Here is a 20,036-nt window from a genome sequence, read left to right on the forward strand (position 1 = left end):
TCTGATAAGGGAGATATCCATCTTAACTTCCTCAATTTGTGCTGTGAGAGAAGTTCTGCAAAGGGTAATTGCTTCAAGGAGTTTGTCGGTATCGCTCGCCGTTCGCTCTCCTGCCGCAGCCTTCTCAGTTGTTCCTTCCTCCTCCATGTCTTCCTTTTCTAGTCGGCGGTACTGATCCAGTTTTGCTGCCGCTGCTTTTTGTGCTTTAGTTGGTGACATATTGTTAAGGACCCAGGCAGTATCCAGATAACCTCCAACTTAGTATGGTAGATTGACTTGCTGGTTAATTAAGGACACGTGTTGTGGAGGTTCTTGTAGTCCCTAAAGTGCCCAAGGATTGGGGTTGGTTTTACCGGGCAGATGTGCGTGATTCTTCACCGCCTCTTTAGGAGTTGTTAATCTGAGGCTACCAAACGTAGGGTACTTGGGGTGCCAGTGAAGGCTGCTAAAGGGGGCACATCAGGGTCACATCTCATGTGCCCTATATAAGTATGAGAAGCTGGTGTGCTAAGATGGCCGCCGGTCGCCTCGTGTAGGCCTAGGCCGCAATCCAGGCCGGATGCAGTTATTAGCCTTCCCGGGGTCCCTGCTGGCAAGATGGGCTGTAGCAATGAGGGGTAGTATTGCCCCGCTCCCCGGGAGATTTGTCCAGCAGCCAGGTACCTTAAATTCTGTGGATTCCGCAGGGCAGAGCTGGAGTACTGGAGGACCAAGATGGCCGCGGCCTCCAGTTGTAGGCTGAAGCCACGGGCTTGCTTAGTTGCGGCCGCCGCGCGGGAGATCGCCGCTCCGTTCGGGCCTCCGTGCAGCCAATCTATCCAGAATGAAGCCCAGGGTGTCCCCAGAGTCCCAGGTAGGTGATCCAGCCAGCGAGGACGTCCAACGAGTCAAGGATTAATATTTATCAGGAGTAATGGACGGAGCTCTGGTTACCAGCGTCCTACTCCATGCTGCGTCAGGCCACGCCCCCCTGCTATGTGTCTTTCATGTTCTACCTTAGCCACCCTAATTGCACCCTTACATTTCTTGTTGCATTCTTTGTAAAGTTTGAAAGCTGGTGTTGATCCCTCAGCCTTGTATTTTTTGAAGGCCTTCTCCTTTGCTTTTATATGCATTTTTACATTGGAGTTAAACCACCTAAGACTTTTTATTAGTTATTTCCCAATGGGATGCACTAGCTAATGCCCTTATTTAATATACACTTAAAGCAAACCCATCTCTCCTCTGTGTTCTTTGTTCCTAAGATTTTATCCCAATTAATATCTTCTAGTAGGGTTCGTAGTTTAAGGAAGTTGGCTCTTTTGAAATTCAGTGTCTTTGTATTCTCCTTATGTTTCATATTTGTGTGATTTATACTGAAACTAAATGACCTGTGATCACTTCCTAAATTGTTTCGTATTTCCACATCTGTGATCAGGTCTGTATTGTTGGTAATCAGTAGGTCTAGTAATGCTTTGTTTCTAGTTGGTGTGCCTACCATCTGACCCATGAAATTGTCCTGCAAGACATTTAGGAACTGGCGAGCCTTATGCCCCGTACACACGGTCGGATTTTCCGATGGAAAATGTCCGATCGGAGCGTATTATCAGAAATTCCGACCGTGTGTGGGCTCCATCGGACATTTTCCATAGGATTTTCCGACACACAAAGTTTGAGAGCAGGCTATAAAATTTTCCGACAACAAAATCCGATCGCGTCAATTCCGACCGTGTGTGGCCTGTTCCGACGCACAAAGTGCCACGCATGCTCAGAAGAAATTCCGACACGGAACAGCTCGGTCTGGTAAAATTAGCGTTCGCAATGGATACAGCACTTTCGTCATGCTGCAATGTTAAAAATGGTTTAATACAGCGCACTCTCTTCTTCTTTATAATGTGACAAGAATTAGGTAGTTTTGCTGCTCATATTCACACACACTTCTCACAAACTTATTTTTATTTTTTTTCTTGGGATTCCCTGAATATATTGTTATTTGTCACATCTGACTTTTTTTTTTTTTCTTTTTATTTAAAGCCATTTTTCTTTTAGATTTTATGTTTGTATTTTTTCAAAGGCTGATCTTTGTTTAATGTTATTTTTAGTTTTACTCTAGAATATTTTTGTGTGTGTTTTGTGTGTCAAGTTACCACAACACCATTGATATCTTTTATTATTTAATCTTAAGGAGATTGTTTGTTGTTGGTGTCCCTTGTTAATTTCACATTGTATTTTTGAAATGTACCTGAATCCTCACAAACAAACTGTCCTTTTTGAAGTAAAACACACATAGGCAAGTATAATTCAAACAAAAAATCCTTTATTAAGGGCTTAGAACCAAACAAAGAGGGAGGCAACGCTGGATAAACAGGAGAAATTAGCGAAGCCTTTGACCCCCAGGGCAGACATCAATTCTTGAACATCAAAATTGGTGGCCTGAGGAGTCCATATGTAAGGGAGGGCAGTCTGGTCCAGAAGTTGCAGAGATCGGGATAGCAGCAGATGACATCTGTGTCCCCAGGCTGTGGTACCACAAGAGGCTGCATCTTTTGGCTGACCAGACTGGATCCAGGGTCCTCACTTTCTGGTCTTCCTTCCACGCTTCATTCCCGGCTGTGGCTCTGCTGTTGGAGATGTGGGAGCAGGAGGAGTAGGACCTGGAGGAGAAGGAGGACTAGGAGGACCTGGAGGAGAAGGAGGAGGAGGACCTGCAGGAGGAGGAGGAGGACCATGTGTGAGTTCACAAAGGTGTGTATCAGATGTAATTTGGGCCCTCATCTCCTTATTAAGAGCCTCCAATATTAAGGACTCACACATGAGTTGTTGTCCCTCCTCCATCCTCTGCATTTTACAGGCAATGATGGCAGCGAAGTCATCCTCCACGGTGTGTGGTGCTCCCAGGGCCTCTGTAGCCCTCCAAAAGAGGCCTATGGCAGCCTCCTCTAGGGCACTCCTCCTCCTGCCACTTTCTCTTTCCAGGTGTAGGGGAGGGACCTGCAGATCAGGCAGCCTGCTCGGCCCGGCCACCTCCTGGCTGAGACTTCCCTGTGTATGAAAAAGGGACATGGTTTTAGTTTTTGCATCATCAATCACAATCATAAATTAGTACTCCAAACTAACATCTAGTTAACATCATTGATTGGACAACCAGCAATATTTAAAGGAATGCTATACCTGGCTCAATCTGGGCTCCTCCACATGTTGCTGCCTGGAAGGCCCAGGTTGGGCGTCAGAAGCCTCAGCCAGGGGGGAAGGAAACGTGGAAGGAAGACTGGAGAGTGATGACCTGGGTTCAGTCTGGCCTGCCAGAAAATGCAGCCTGTCATAGTACCACATCCTGGGGACATAGATGTCATCTGCTGCTCCGAATCTCTGTGAATCCTGGACTTTCTGGCGCTCCCTTACATATGTGCTCCTCAGGTCACCAATTAGGATCTTCAAATATGTGATGTCTGCCGTGGGGATCACCTGCTTCACAATTTCCAACAATTGATCCAGCGCTGCCTTCCTCTTTGTTTGGTTCTTGTAATGTGGGTGGTTGATCTCCCACAGACAAGGCAGCTCCCTGAACATGTCAATGAATATTGCCATGAAGTCATTATCTTGAAAGATATCCATTTTCACTGCAAGACACAACACAAGACAAACCCTAATGTCAGGCCAAACTCTCCTAATCTTGTTACAATATAGGCCTCAATGTAGAAGCAGTATAGGCACAAGTATGTCTCTTACCTTCGTTCTTACGATCGGCGCCTCCAATGCTCCTTCCTCCGCTCACAGATCGTACGTAATACGCACGTGTGGTACACTTTATACACACTGCGCATGCGTGTAACTCCGCCCGCCCCTGACGTTCTTTCTAGTCTATTCCCCGCCCCTTTTCTACTGTGCAGTGGGGGAAGAGCACATGGCTGAGACACAGCAGGTGCATGCTAATTATAGCAACGAGGAGGAGATGGAGGAAAGCCCGGATTCGGACACATCCCGATCCAGAAGGAGAAGATTTAAGGCCACAAATATGTCCTTTGGGGAGATGTTGGAGATGGCGGACATCCTGAAGAAGGCCGACTATGATGGAAAGTATGGACCTTACCCCAACCCCAATATCAGAAAGGCCAAGATCATTGCGAAAGTGGTCAAAAGTCTGCACCGGAATTTCGGGGTACGACGATCGAAAGATCAGCTCAGGAAGCGGTGGTCGAACCTGAAATTAAGAGAGCCCGAGCAGTACAGAACGATCCGGAGAGTGCTGCAAAAAAGTAAGTAGTTGTGCTGTGTTCCTATTCTTTGAGTCTTTATTACGTTCGTGCTGCTCCATATGCTTTTCTTAATTGTTGTACAGTTTAAAATGGCAATTTTAATGTTCATGGGCCCATTATTCATTCGTATCAAACATTTTTATTTCGGCCTCTAAAACACCATTGTTTAGGCCATATGCATTTTCCTACATTTTTTAGGGCCTACTTGGATGAAAAATATTTGGTTGTGTAGATGGCTTGGTTACTAGAATGAAATGCAAACTAGATTCTGTGTAAGGAGAGGACACTGAGCAGCTGTTTTCACATCTGGACATTGGAGCACTAGTGTGGGACACAAGAACACCATTTTTATTAGGGGGGGCACACAGGTGCTCCAGTGTATACTATAGGGGTGTCTCCATCTGTGAAGCTTGTACAAAACAGGTAAAGTATTGCAGGTTGACAAAGGACACTAAAAAAGCTACATCTTGGAACTCTGCTAAAATTGACAATTGTACCCCACTTCCAAGCAATGTTTCCTATTTATAGTTCTGCCATCAAATATCTGTGTGCTAATTATAACATTTTTGTTTTACATAGGGGAGAAAAGACTCGGAGGACACCCCTCAACCGAGGAGACCACAGACCCCCCACCTCTGGAAGAAGGGGAAATACCCCCAAACACAAGCTGAGCAGGAGGAGGAAGAAGATGTGGTGGAAATTGGCACCACAACAGGTGAGTGTCTGCGACCACAGGCTCAGGTAAGAGATGGATGCTGACAGATTTTTGATACCTGTTTTTGTTTGGTTTCTCTCTTTTTAGGTGATCGTGATGTTATGGATCGAGATCCTTTCACATCAGAAAGTGCCCAGATCCTGATCGGGGAAATCATGGGGTGTAATTTAGAATTGGAAAACCTCAAGAAAAAAATCAATGATGTTATTCAAAAAAAATAATAACATCATTGATGTTTTGGGGCGAATTTAAAACCCCACAAAATCACTTTCTTTTTTTTGTGTGCTACAATCTTAAAAATTTTTGAGCGATGTTTCGAAAAGCCAAATTTGGAGGATGCACACAGTGTGCCAACATGTGCTATCTGCCATCACGGGAGATCAATGGACGCGTTTTGGGGGTGCAACCCCTTCCTCAATAATAAAGTAGCGGTGAGGAAGGGGTTGCTCCCACAAAACACGTCCCTTGATCTCCCGTGATGGCAGCTAGCACATGTTGACATTCGTAAATTGGTGTGCATCTTCCAAATTTGGCTTTTCAAGGGGTGACTTCACCCCATCTGAACGCAATATCAAACACAGTTCCTAAATACTCATGTCTGATATTGCCTTCAAGTTTTACCATATGTGAACTTTGTAAGTTCAAGATTTTTGTCTTTCTTGTTGGTTTTACACAGGCCTGTTTTATCGTAAATGGACATTTCTATTTTTGATAATGCCACCCCAAAAATTGTTAGACAACAAACATGTTGGTTTGTTTTAAAAACCTTTTCTAAATGCACATGTGATTGTGCAGGTATTAAAAAGTTTGTTAATCAAGAATGTGTGGATTATTGTCTCAACGCTACAACACTTTTGTGGTGATGTAATTGCTGTTTTCTGAGAAAATGGTGGTTATTTCCTAAGGGCAAATCCTCTTTGCACTACAAGTGCAGTTTCAGTGCAGTTTCAAGTGCACTTGTAGTATAAAAAGTGTATACGCCTTTAGTAAATAACACCCAACAGTGCTTTGTATAAGGTTACACAATCACGCCATTTTCAGGACTCCCCACATTGCTGTCTCAGGGTCAGCTAAAACAAACACAAGCAGTAAATGTCACCAAAGATTAGCTTTTTTTATTTATTTGATAAATGCTTCACAAATTGTCTGGCATATTGATGGCCCCCCCTACCAGCAAAGAACTCAAGGTATCTTAACCGGACATCACGGGCACTCAGGGAGGGCAAGCCAGGACGGCCACTTTCAAGCGCCGTCAGGGTTGTATCATGTAGAATTCCGGCCTCAGGCCCAACTGAGCCAGCATAGTTGGCAGAATGTTTGCGTAAAAAGTTATGGAGAACACAGCACGCCAGGATTAGATGATTAAGTTTATACTCCGCCATATGGATGGGTGTCAGAAATAGGCGGAACCGGCTGGCCATGATTCCAAATGTGTTCTCCACCACTCTTCTGGCTCTGGCCAGCCGGTAATTAAAAACCCTCTGTTCCAGGGTGAGGGTCCTCATCGGGAATGGCCGCATAAGATGGTCCCCCAGTGCAAATGCTTCATCCGCAACGAAGACGAATGGGAGTCCTTCCACATTGTCCTCTGGAGGTGGCAAGTCCAAGCTGCCATTATGGAGACGCCTGTAGAACTCTGTCTGGATGATGACTCCACCATCGGACATCCGGCCATTCTTCCCCACGTCCACATACAAGAAGTCGTAATTAGCCGACACCACCGCCAACATCACAATACTATTGAACCCCTTATAGTTGAAATAGTACGACCCCGAGTTGGGTGGTGGGACGATGTGGACGTGTTTCCCATCAATTGCCCCTCCGCAGTTAGGAAAGTCCCACCGCTGGGCAAAGTGGGAGGCCACAGTCTGCCATTCCTGTGGCGTGGAAGGAAACTGTTGAGGAAAACAAAAATAAATAACTATTTTTGCACATAAACATGGCAAGCAGATTAGGCACAAACATTCTTGGCCAACCTCCAGATAGCATTTATTAAGGGGAAATTAACACCAAAGTATAAGGTACACCTATCATATCCCCCCCCCCATGGGCCATTTCTAACATTATAGGGGGGGTGGAATCTTGGACAGGTAACCCTCTTCACTTCATTGAGAGATGAATGCCTAAATACAAGGTATTACTTGGAACAGCCCCTCCTTAGTTACACTATTGGCAGCCCACTGGACAGGTAAGAAGTGTCATAATACAAAGATATAAATACACACTGTACACATTTGAGGACATTTGGACATTCTGATATTACCTATCAAGATAATAATAGAATACAAAAACTGTAAACAGTACCATTGGAAAGTATACAGGCAGGCCCTTGCACTACATGCTTTGGGGAATTCATCCATAAATCTGACCAGTAAAGAGATGGGTATAGTGTGTATGGGTTTGGCAAAGTCAGCAGATAGATGATTGAGGATAGATAGAGAATTGGGATCAGCTGACTTAGCAGTTGGGGGGAGGGAGGGTTTAGAAAAATGTTTTGGGGACACTACAAAAAAAAGCCTCTGGCACTCTTCCTGAATTTAAAGCACAAATCACATTTCTAAACATTTTAGGGGGTGTGTGGGGTAAAGCACTACTATGGAGCTGATAAAATACATTGTTAAGTGACTACATTAGGTGAATATAGGGGCAGGAGAGCATGTTGGGGAGGTAAGTGAAGGCAGATATGTAGGAAGGACTAAAAAAATAATGACATAATAATCCAGCATGCATGAGGACAAAGGGGACATTCACAGCATATTACAATCATGGTAATTAGGGAATGAGGAAAGAAATACAATATCTTAGCAAACATTAAATACAATAAAATGTGATATTAAAGGATAAAAATCTTACCTTCATATACTCCTTCTGCAGGACCTGGATGATGGCAGAACAGGTCTCTGGGATAATGATTCCCAGAGCCTGGGGGGAGATGTCTGTGGAGAACTTGAGGTCCTGCAGGCTTCTCCCTGTCGCCAAGTACCGCAGGGTAGCGACGAGCCTCTGCTCCGGAGTGATGGCTTGCCTCATGCAGGTATCCTGCCTGCTGATATAGGGGGTGAGCGAAGCCAGCAGACGGTGAAATACGGGGTCCGTCATCCTGAGAAAGTTCCTGAAATCATCAGGATTATTCTCACGGATCTCACGGAGCAAAGGCATATGAGAGAACTGGTCATGCTGAAGCAACCAATTCTTGGTCCATGAACTCCTCCCCACCCTGTTCATGGACTGGACTTGTGTCAAGGTCAGGACCCCAACACCAAGCCCCCGCACAGCACGAACTCTACGAGGAGTACGTATAGCAACATGGCTAGAAAACAGTCGGCTGCTCAGAACAAAGTAACAGAATGCACTGAAGAACAGCAAGGCCTGTGAAGAGCGACCTGAAAAACAGTAACGAACGAACAAGAACACAAGGACTAATTAAAGTCACGTGGAACTTGCTTGCACGCACTGAAAAGCAGATACAAACCCACAAGCACAAACTGAACCGCAGAAAATGATCTGAAAGCCACGAGTCTGAAAAAGCGTGAATCGTCTCTCACCAAACTTTTACTAACACGAAATTAGCAAAAGGAGCCCAAAGGGTGCCGCGCTTGGTTCTGAACTGGCCTTCTCTAGTCTCGTTGTATGTGGTTGACGTCACCGCGCTGTTGGCGATCGGAAATTCCGACAACTTTGTGCGACCGTGTGTACGCAAAACAAGTTTGATCCAACATCCGTCGGAAAAAATCCTAGGATTTTGTTGTCGGAATGTCCGAACAAAGTCCGACCGTGTGTACGGGGCATTAGACAAATGCGCAGTTCCTTCCGCCCAGTCTATGTCTGGATAATTAAAATCCCCCATTATGATGGCACTTCCCATCCTTGCTGCTAACCCAAATTACCTGCTTAATTGATGAAGAAATAATGAAGGAATATCCCACACCTGGCCATGTAACGGCTTTTGATTCAATTGTCCAATTACTTTTGGTCCCTTGAAAAAGGGGAACGGCTATTCTTAAGAGCTGTCATTTCTAAACCCTTCCTCCGATTTGGATGTATATACCCTCAAATTAAACCTGAGAGTGTGCACTTTCAGCCTATATCCATTAGATAGAATAAAAAATAGCACTAAAAAATAATAAAACAGTAATTCTAAAAGCTTCATATAAATAATATCTGACAGTTCTGTGATGTATGGACAGTCCCAATAAATATATGGTTTAAAAGCCAAGTAAATGTAGAGAAAGGCACCAGCAGACAAGATAAAGAGTCCTTAGTAGTGGTCAGGGTGCTCGAGTAAAATCATAGTATATGTGCGTCCTTTTCTGTGCTTCCACCACCATTAGTACAGGCCGCTCACCTTACTCTGTGGACCTCTGAGTTAACAAGAAGCCTTTGCACCATTATAGCCGAAATAACTTCACATTTTGCACTTCTTAAGGGCAGTTTTGGACTTGGTCCTCAACAATAAGGGTGCAAATACTGGTGATATTCACATTAGCCAGTGAGCGCTGGGTTAACGAACTGCTAAAAGCGCCGTTACTCTAAGTAGTAATAAAGATTCATCCTCCAAGATGAAATATCTTTCCACAATGGGACCTTTACCCTGTTCTAGGAGATTGTTCCATGGTTCATGTGGAAAGCTGATCCCTGTGGGACTTAACACTAAAAGCAGCCTTCCTGGTGCCAGCAGGTATAGAAGTTTAGCGCTACCCCGTGAGGGCTGCTTACTGAATCTGTACCCACTGGTTGCTCTGACCTTGCAGGTCCTCCGACACCCTGGGTTCAGACTTTTTGGTAATGATCAGGATAATTAGAGACACATACACAATTTAAGTGAAATAGTTGAATCTTATTTACTGGAAAGTTAGAAACATTAGATTCCAGTATCATAAGCTAAGCCTTAGAAAAAAGTTTCACCAAGGCAAGTGATGCCAATGATATGAAACTGTAGAACAGAAACTGTAACTGATTGCAGAATATAAAAATTACTCACACAATACTCTGTTTAGTTGAATGTGAACAGGCAGAAGAAGGGCAGAGGAATGACCTTTTGTACCTCAGCACCACAGGCCCAGAAAGACAGAAGGATATAACACTGTACCTAATTTAATCTGAATAATGAAACCCCTGAGTACATGTTAAACTTACCTGCTCTGTGCAGTGGTTTTGCACAGAGCAGCCCAGGTCCTCCTCTTAGGTCCCCCTTCGGCTCTCCTGGCCCCTCCCTCCTGTCGAGTGCCCCCACAGCAAGCAGCTTGCTATGGGGCACCCGGGCCGAGTCACAGCTCCCTGTGTCCATTAAGACACAGAGCCCTGGTTCGGGCCCCGCCCCCTCTCTCCCCTGATTAGCTAACTGACTTTGACAGCAGCAGGAGCCAATGGCCAATCAGGTGGAGAGTCCCAGACGGCTGAGGCACTCGTGGACCTCACTGGAGAGGGAAGGGGCTCAGGTAAGTTCTAGGGTGTGCTGGGACGGCTGCTGCACACAGTAGGTTTTTTTATCCGAATGCATTAAGATAAAAAACCTTCTAACTTTACAACCACTTTAAACCCACTCAATTTGCATAGAGTCCTGGGGAAAGATACTTATCCTTATGGCGCTAACTGCTTTAATCCCTTAGTGGGGGAGATATGATGTAGTCTCTCAGAAAAAAGAAACCCTTTTTTCTTCAGCTAGCTCTTTAGTGAAATACATGAGAGATCCTGGTAATTAGGAGGAGGCAAAGTATTAACAGTGTGTAGCAGCGTGTACTTGTATTGTCCTGTGGAAAGAGGAATTCTGTTGCTGCTTCACAAAGAGTAAGTGTAGCACTAAGTCCTACAGGCTTAGGCAAAAGTGTCTGCATGCAGTGTCTCTTGTGGTATCAGAATGGGCAAGTGCCCACTCACCAGTCCCAATGACTCTTGGTAATGGAAAGTGGCATGTGTCTCCACGACAGGCCATTGTAGAGCCCTGCTTAAGTGATAATGCGGTCTGGCGACACACTATTTCAGCTTGGCTGGATCTGGCATGGATGTGTGAAAAGTGGCCTCCAGGCTGCCGCTGAACAGTCAGAAGTAGCTGGCAGTGGACGCACCCAATGACTCTCTCTCCCTGTAGCACAGGCCACGACTCAGCCACAGCACACACTGATGCAGAGTCACTTGCTCGCAGTTCCAGTCCCAAGAGGAAGATCCCGCCCACACACAGGCTTTTTATCACTAGTATTTGTAATTAAAAACAGTCCAGCTGAATGCAAATCTTGCCTCCCTGGATTACATGTCCCAAGATGCTTTACTTTACTCTTAGAACTCAGTCATTCTATCTTCAGGATATGACAACAGATTCCAGGCTGAGCACTAGGAGAGAACAGCTTCAGAGCAGCAATGCTGCACAGTGTCTCCTGACAATGCAGGCAACATTAGTCAGCTCCTGGCTACAGGAGCTTTATGTGCGTGCTAGTGTAGGAAAGCTCCACAAATCATCTTTTCTCCTGATTATGGCATACTAAGTCCCTTGCTCCAACTCATGTCAAAAGTCGCATCCAGGTTCCATATAACCTAATAATAGATACTATCAGCCTTCAAGAATCACAGCAACTTCTAGTCACTTCAGGGTCTTAATCGCTCTTCACGCTCTAGAGTCCTATATATCAACTACAAGCTCTTTCCATTCATTTAACAGGTTATTTTTGTTACCCTCTGGTCCCGGGAAGTAAGAGATGCATCATTGCATGTTTTATAGCATCATGGATCATCAAATTCAAACAAAATGCATACAGGGTTAATAGTCATGATCCTCTAAATAAGAACCCTTTTCTTACTCTTTGTTACTGTAATTATTAAATGATTTGGCATTCTCTCCTGTTTCAGGATCGCTATTTGCTACCATGTGGCTGTCAGGAAAATGGTATGTTGCTTTTACATAGTTACTGTAATTTTCTATTGCTATCACCTATACATTATATGTTTTAATTTTACATTATACAATAGCAAACTTCAAAGCAATATGTTATACAATAACAGTTGGGGAGTGTTCACATTCTCACACATTCACAGTTCCATAACCAGTGGTCGAATAAAATTAGGGATCTGAGCCTTTATGGAGCCAAAGAGAAAAATCTGCTCCTGTAGCCTATACATGGTGTAATACTTTACCACCTGTGGCATTCTATCTATATAATTGCAGGAATGCAAAGGTTGGGACCATAGGTCCCTCAGCTAAAGATGTACTGTATCCTACCGTAGGTGTACTAAAGTGAATAATCTGGTATGCTAAGTTAGAATTGGTGAGTAAATGCATTTTGCAGATTAGAGAAACAGTGCTGTGTACTGCTTTACTATAGTACAAAATATATTCAGACTACACTGAGACCATTTGCCAGTCTTAACCACTTCAACGTTCGCCCATGTATCTAAAGGAAGAGAGCAAGGAAAGTGGGACTTTGATTGAAGTCTCACTGGCTATCCTGGTGTTCACTCTCACCACCTGCCACACTCTGGTTTTCATCACTCCCATCACCTGGCAGCTTCTGACTGCCAGCCTTCAACCCACCATCACCCTCCTCACCAGCATGGGTTTTTTTGTCCCACCCTCCTACACTTTCACCTCTAGCCACCCACCATCACCCTCCGCACCAGCACGGGGTTTTTCGTCCCACTCTCTCATACCTCCGCGTCCAGCCACGCACGGAACTCTTTCAGTTTTGTTTAAACTTCACGCTCATTAGCAGTGATTCCTGTGGTCCCTTTTCTATTCCGTTGGTTGCTTGTCTGTGTTGTCCCCGTTGGGAAACCCACCACGGCCCCCGGTTGGAGGAAACCCTGAATGCTTTTGGCGTCTCACTGCCGCATCATCAACCATTGAACTCCAAGTAGTAAGTATGCACCTTGGTGCCATTGGGGGTGTCATTCTACCCCTGCCTAGGTCTACAACTACTACTGATCATCTAATTTATATTCTTTTATTTTAGATTACCACGTGCATGCTCCTGATGAGTGGCGTATCAGCCACGAAACGCATAGAGCTATTTGATGCCGTGTCCTTACCTATCTATACCCATTTTAAGCTACTATACAATATCTACCTCTACAGGCCTAGTGATGCCATAGGTCCTGCAGGCATTACCTCGCAATGATGATTTTATCCAATTTGGTCTGGGTTGAACTATGGAATTTTATTATGGTCTTCATCGAGATATTACTGCCATTTAAACTGTTTACGGTTCTTTATTATGTCTATTTTTTTACCTCCCACTCCAGCGGCTACATTTTGAGACATTTTTGTTATCATTATGGTTATTGCTACTATTGTGTAACTGTGTATGTCACTTTGCCATAAAAAGTGTTTGGGGACCCGGGTCCTGCCCCAGGGGGACATGTATTAATGCCAAAAAAATTTTAAAAACTGACTTTTTTTAGGAGCATTGATTTTAATAATGCTTAAAGTGAAACAATAAAAATGAAATTTTCCTTTAAATATCTTGCCTGGGTTGTCCTTAGTATGCCTGTAAAGTAGCGCATCTCTCCCATGTTTATAACAGTACCACAGCAAAATGACATTTCTAAAGGAAAAAATGTCATTTAAAACTACTTGCAGCTGTAATGTATTGTCGCATCCTGGCAATATAGATAAAAAAACATTGAATAAAATGGCATGGGTCCCCCCCCCAGTCCCTTTGGGTCTGGTATGAACCCCACACCAAAAATAATCGCGTGGATGTCCCTCCCAAAATCCATACCAGGCTCTTCAGGTCTAGTATGGATATTAAGGGGAACCCCGCACCAAAATTAAAAAAAAAATGGCGTGGTGGTCCCCCAGGCACTATATACTCTGAACAGCAGTATATATACTATATGGCCTGCCCTATATACTCTGCAGAAAAATTGGGCCTTAGGTGTTGGTGGCGACAGAACATTGTAACTCCTCACAGTTACACTTGTTGGGTGCAGGAATGGGCCCTGTGAAATAATATATAAAAAATTGTAATTACATGCCCCTGTTAAACAGGGTTAGAATATTTGGGCCTTTGGTTTTGGTGGTGGCAGAACACTGTAAGCCCTCACAGTTACTAATGTTGGGCACAGGAACGGGCCCTGCGTTGAGATATTATATCAAACATTTTAATTACATGCCACTGTTAAAAAGGGACAGAAAAATTGGGCCTTGGGTGGTGGTGCCCTAAACCAAAAACATTGTTGGAAGCTAGCATCATCAAGATTGAGGGGGAATAGGATAGTCAGCCTATGCAGTCTTCAAGGGATTCCAGATGCAAATTCAATCAGTTACATCAGCATCAGGTGCTTGATAGCTACTGATTCATTTTTATGAATGTGAGCCTATTAACGGAGTCTGAGGACAGGCGCACTCTTTGATCCAATACAAACCCTCCAGCAGCACTGAATGTGCTTTCAGAAAGCACACTGGATGCAGGACAGGCCAGTAGCTCATTGCATATTGAGCAAGTTCTGGCCAGTGGTCCATCCTCAAGACCCAGTAACCCAGTGGATGCTCTGTTGGAAAGGTCTCCAAGTCTGCTCTTGCCCTAGAAATTCCTGCACCATATAATGCAGACATTGGCAATGGTTGATTGAACCGATCAGACCCTGGCGCTGAGGACTGAAAAATTGTTTAAAGGCATCGGTCAGCCGGCCACTTTCTCCACCGTTCTTCATCTGACTGAACAAAGCCTCAGCAACATGTTGTCCAGCACCAGGAAATGGTAACCTCCCAGGGTCTGGAAATGCGTTACACAAACATTTCTTCAAGGCCTCCTGAAGATGTTTCATCCTCTGCTCCCTCTGCGAAGGCAGGATGAGTTCTGCAACTTTACCCTTGTAATGTGGATCAAGAAGGGTTGCCAGCCAATAATGATACCACAAATCCTAGGGTCCTTTCCCAGGCTTTGCAGAATCAGGGAGGCCACGCAGCATAAGTTTGCAGAGGCATTCGATTCTGGTTCACTAAGCATCACATTATCCGTAACTACCTCCTCCCAGCCATGTACAACTCCCTGGGTTTCTGGGGACTGAAAACCATCCCTTGAAGTCTGCTGCTAAGTGTTATCCTCTACATCCATGCTGACACAATCCCCCTCCTCCTCCACTTCTTCCTGTGCGTTTAGCGGGCCCGCAGGAATGCTATCTGGATAAAGGGGGCCTTGAGAGGAAAGGAAGTCCTCCTTTTCCTCCCGTTGTTCTGCCTCAAGTGTGCTGTCCATGATTCCATGAAGCATGTGCTCCAGCAGGAAGTCTAGAGGGACAGTGTCACTGATGCATGCATTGTCGCTGCTCGCCATCCTTGTGGCCTCCTCAAATAGTGACAGGGCAGTGCATTCATCCTTGATCAGTAGCCACTGGCGTGGCAAAAAGAAGCCAAGCTCCCCTGACCCTGTCCTGGTGCCATACTCGCACAGGTACTCACTGATGGCCCTCTGCTGTGTGCGCAGCCACTGCAGCATTGCCAACATTGAGTTCCACCTGGTGGGCATGTCACAAATGAGGCGGTTGGTGGGCAGGTTGCATTCCCTTTGAATGTCAGCCAGCTGAGCACTGGCATTGTATGACTGGCGGAAGTAACTACAGACTTTTATGGCCTGCCTCAGGAGATCTTGTAAGCCTGGGTACCTGCTCAAGAACCGCTGCACCACCAAATTCAGGACGTGTGCCAAACATGGAACATGGGTCAAGTGTCCTTGTCAGAGGGTGGAGAGAAGGTTGGTGCCATTGTCACATACAACCATTCCTGGCTGAAGCTGGTGTGGCATCAACCACCTCTGAGCCTGCCCCTGCAGAGCTGACAGAATCTCTGCCCCAGTGTGGCTCCTGTCCCCTAAGCAGACCATCTCAAGCACCGCATGGCATCTTTTAGCCTGACTGCTTGTGTAGCCCCTTGAACTCTTATGGAGCACTGCTGGTTCAGAGGACAAATCTGCAAAAGAGGCCATAGAGGAAGAAGAAGAGGAGGGGGTGGGGGAGAGAGCTGTGACAGGATCACCACTAGCATTTTGGAGGCATGGTGGTGGAACAGGCTCCAACAATACTGAACCCTGTCCTGCATCCTTCCCAGCTACCAGCAGAGTTACCCAGTGCGTCATGAAGGAAAGGTAACGTCCCTGCCCATGCCTGCTGGACCATGAGTCAGCAAGTAATATGAACCTTACTGCTGACTGCCCTGCCCAACAAGGCCAAAACATTGCCTTCCACATGCCGGTAAAGAGCCAGAATGGCCTTCTGTGAAAAGAAATGGCGTTTTCGAACCTGCCACTGAGGTACAGCACATTCCACACCGCCTGAAGTGTATTAGAAACAGTACACCACTGAATGCACTGTAGATATAGGCTACACTGGATGCAGAGTATACACTGGACTGTGTGTGTGTGTGTGTGTGTGTGTGTGTGTATATATATATATATATATATATATATATATATATATAAATACAGTGCCCACACTGACTGAATATAGAGTAAACACTGAATATAAAGTCTATGCTAAATGCAGAATATATATATATATATATATATATATATATATATATATATATACATCAAATACACTGCCACCAACTGAATAACTTGCCTGCTTAATCTAACTCAAGCTATCTCTCCGTCCACGCCAACAACACTACATATGGCCGCTATGTAAGTAGCCTTATATAGTGTGGGGCATGGACTTAGTCCCCCTGAGCCATGATTGGCCAAAGGCACCGTGCCTTTGGCCAATTATGGGTCGCTCAGCAGAGTGCGCTGTGATTGCCCAAATCATACAGGTCAGGTGCATGCTTTGGCCAATCATACAGCAATGCACTGCTATCTCGCAGTGCATTATGAGGCATTCCGTGGCGCTCTAATTTACCGTGAACACCCCACATGTTCGGTTCCTTTTAGAACAAACGAACACCCTATGTTTGAATCAAACGTAACCACTTGCTCATCCCTACTGGTGAAACTGGATAACAACATAGTATAATCATCTTGACTCCAGATTGCCATGAACTAGAACCCTCACCTTAACCTCTCCACTTCTGCATCATCTACGAGGAAATCTCTTTTCTGTACCAACTTCTGGATCTTCTGAATTAGTTCATCTTCTCTTTTTTTCTGCTGGCTTGTTTTATCTTTTTCTGCAAAAGGAAATCATGGTAAAATTAAATGAATAGCACAATGCTTACACATTTTAAAACTGATCTCTAGGCAAGGTAGCTTTGTACCTGCTAAAGCATTTGTAATTGTGTTCAGCTAGTGTTGTGATTAAGACACCCCTGTCACTCACCCTTTCACTGGTCTATAGATCAGCAGCGGCAGTATGAGTTTTCCACTAAACCCAGAGCCATTCCTTAATGGCCTTACTGGTAAGCCAGTAATATTGAAACTGAAGTGGGGTATGGAATACAAGAGATATCCGGTCTTTGTGGTTGGCTACATGAACATGCAGCTCGCCAATACAGAATAGTATATGGATGGGGCATTGTCTGGACATCTTGGAGAAGTTCTAATAAGGTGTAATAATGCATGTATGTGGAGTAGAAGAGGAGGAAGAAGATGGCGTGATGAGAGAATAAAACAATTTCCAAATTAGTTTTGTAAATTTATTTTGAAAATTCTCTTTCAAGGTTATTGTTAGACTTTGTTTTTGTATTTCTTGTTAAAAAAAAAAAATCACAAAAAAAGACACCCCTGTCAAACAGTAAAGTGATAATCTCAACCTTTACTACAGCACCAGGACAGCATAATCATGAACATACCTCCAGCAGACTGGTGGTAGGGAAACGAAGGAGCAGAATCACACTGTGGTCATTCTTCTGTTTAATCTTCTCCTGTCAACATGTTCCCTATTTAGCACATGTGAATTACAGCAGAATTTATAATATTCATCTTCAACCACCCTACCTCTGTGCTTTTGTGCAGGGGATTGCAGGAAATCAAAGTCAATATATATTATGATACTTGAAAATCTAGATGCCTTGAAAAAAAAGAAATTATTTATACACGATTTGTGATTTTATATCTGCCTGATGTTCAGATTTAAAATCTCAGCCCAAAATGCAAGTGCTTAGCTGAGTTTCTCCCTGGGTTCCAATTTGAAAAAAGAGTTCTATAGTATCTTAAGAGAAATGGGGAAAAAAGAGGGTGCACCAACCTTGTGCATTATCCTTAGATATATTTTATTAAAGGAGTAAATTAAAAACTACTCACAAACATGTGAAAGAAAACCACAATATAAATAGCCTTCAGATGATGGCAATCGGTCTGATGACAACAGTCTCCAGATGGTAATAGAGAAGATTTTGAGGGCCACTGCCATTTGATGAGTTTCGAAGGGATACCTTCTTCCTCAGAGCCCAGCAGTGTTATCTCCTTCAGCTTCTTATATATAAAGTATGCATTCATAGAGCAGCTCCCAGAGAGGTTCAGAGGTCCCACCCAAAAATGTAGGTGGTTCTCAGCAGGAGGGCAACGCCCAATTCACAACTAAGAAATACATCCATGCATACATTCACATAAGTTAACATACACGCATACCTATATAATCAATTAACTAAGTACCCATAAAGCAATGCGCATGGTGTTGCAAACATCTGTACCCGCAGTGAGTTGTCAAAAATCTCTAAAGAGATAGGGGGTGGTTCCTCGCAATGAGCACATACTGCCCTTAGGGTATCAGCCAAAAAGGTCCCTGAGCCCCTCTGGGATCAAATCGCTAAAATAGGCGACTCTCAATAAATGCCCTTATCAAAGTGCACACACACCCCTGAATATACTATATTAAGATCGAGTGAGCATAGGGGCAAAGGGTACATGTATACCAATGTATATACACACATACATATGGTAAAAACTCATAATGATCATACACTGTAGGTACCCATGGCCATAGCTGAAGGAGCAAACATTTTTTTACACACTAAGATATATATATATATATATATATATCTCACATATAATATACATCTCACATATAATATATGCAAAAAAATAGATACAATTAATAAATTAAATAATCTGTATTTGCAGACGATACTAAGCTAAGCAGGGCAATAACTTCTCCGCAGGATGTGGAAACCTTGCAAAAAGACCTGAACAAATTAATGGGGTGGGCGACCACATGGCAAATGAGGTTCAATGTAGAAAAATGTAAAATAATGCATTTGGGTGGCAAAAATATGAATGCAATCTATACACTGGGGGAGAACCTCTGGGGGAATCTAGGATGGAAAAGGACCTGGGGGTCCTAGTAGATGATAGGCTCAGCAATGGCATGCAATGCCAAGCTGCTGCTAATAAAGCAAACAGAATATTGGCATGCATTAAAAGGGGGATCAACGCAAGAGATAAAACGATAATTCTCCCACTCTACAAGGCTCTGGTCCGGCCGCACCTGGAGTATGCTGTCCAGTTCTGAGAGGGGATATGATTTCAATTTACAAATACTGTACTTGTGACCCCACAATAGGGATAAAACTTTTTCGCAGAAGAGAGTTTAATAAGACTCGTGGCCACTCATTACAATTAGAAGAAAAGAGGTTTAACCTTAAACTACGTAGAGGGTTCTTTACTGTAAGAGCGGCAAGGATATGGAATTCCCTTCCACAGGCGGTGGTCTCAGCGGGGAGCGTTGATAGCTTCAAGAAACTATTAGATAATCACCTGAATGACTGCAACATACAGGGATATACAATGTAATACTGACATATAATCACACACTTAGGTTGGACTTGATGGACTTGTGTCTTTTTTCAACCTCACCTACTATGTAACTATGTAATAATAAATCTAATGGTATACAAAATAATACCTATCATAGATTAAAATAATCTTTGGTAAAAAACCTTAATAATAATAATAGTTATTTAAAATTGATTAATTAGTAGAGAAATCGTTATTAACCATAGCAGGTAGTCTAAATATATATGTATACCAATGCAGCAATGATTACACATATAAATGGAAAAAAGAGAGAGAGAAAACTAATCGAGCAAGGCTTACTACATCAATAGATAAAAATCAACAATCAGGTGAATGGTTATCGTTTCTAAAAGGAAAGCTTATCCTAGACCTAGCTAAAATTATGTTTTTTTTTTTTTTGTTTTTTTTTACACAATTTTATGTATTTCAGGA

The 20,036-nt window shown here is 43.8% G+C and overlaps 1 protein-coding gene across 1 annotated transcript in view; it reads right to left on the minus strand.

The window, feature by feature from the left end:
• BMERB1 (bMERB domain containing 1) overlaps positions 1-20,036 on the minus strand; it is a 774,318-nt gene that overhangs the window by 101,525 nt on the left and 652,757 nt on the right. Inside the window, exon 4 of the mRNA XM_073591158.1 lies at positions 16,927-17,041. Coding sequence (XP_073447259.1) covers positions 16,927-17,041 — 115 coding nt within the window. The remainder of the gene's footprint in view (positions 1-16,926; positions 17,042-20,036) is intronic.

Source organism: Aquarana catesbeiana, linkage group LG06 (genome assembly GCF_042186555.1).
Source record: "Aquarana catesbeiana isolate 2022-GZ linkage group LG06, ASM4218655v1, whole genome shotgun sequence".
Taxonomy (NCBI): domain Eukaryota; kingdom Metazoa; phylum Chordata; class Amphibia; order Anura; family Ranidae; genus Aquarana; species Aquarana catesbeiana.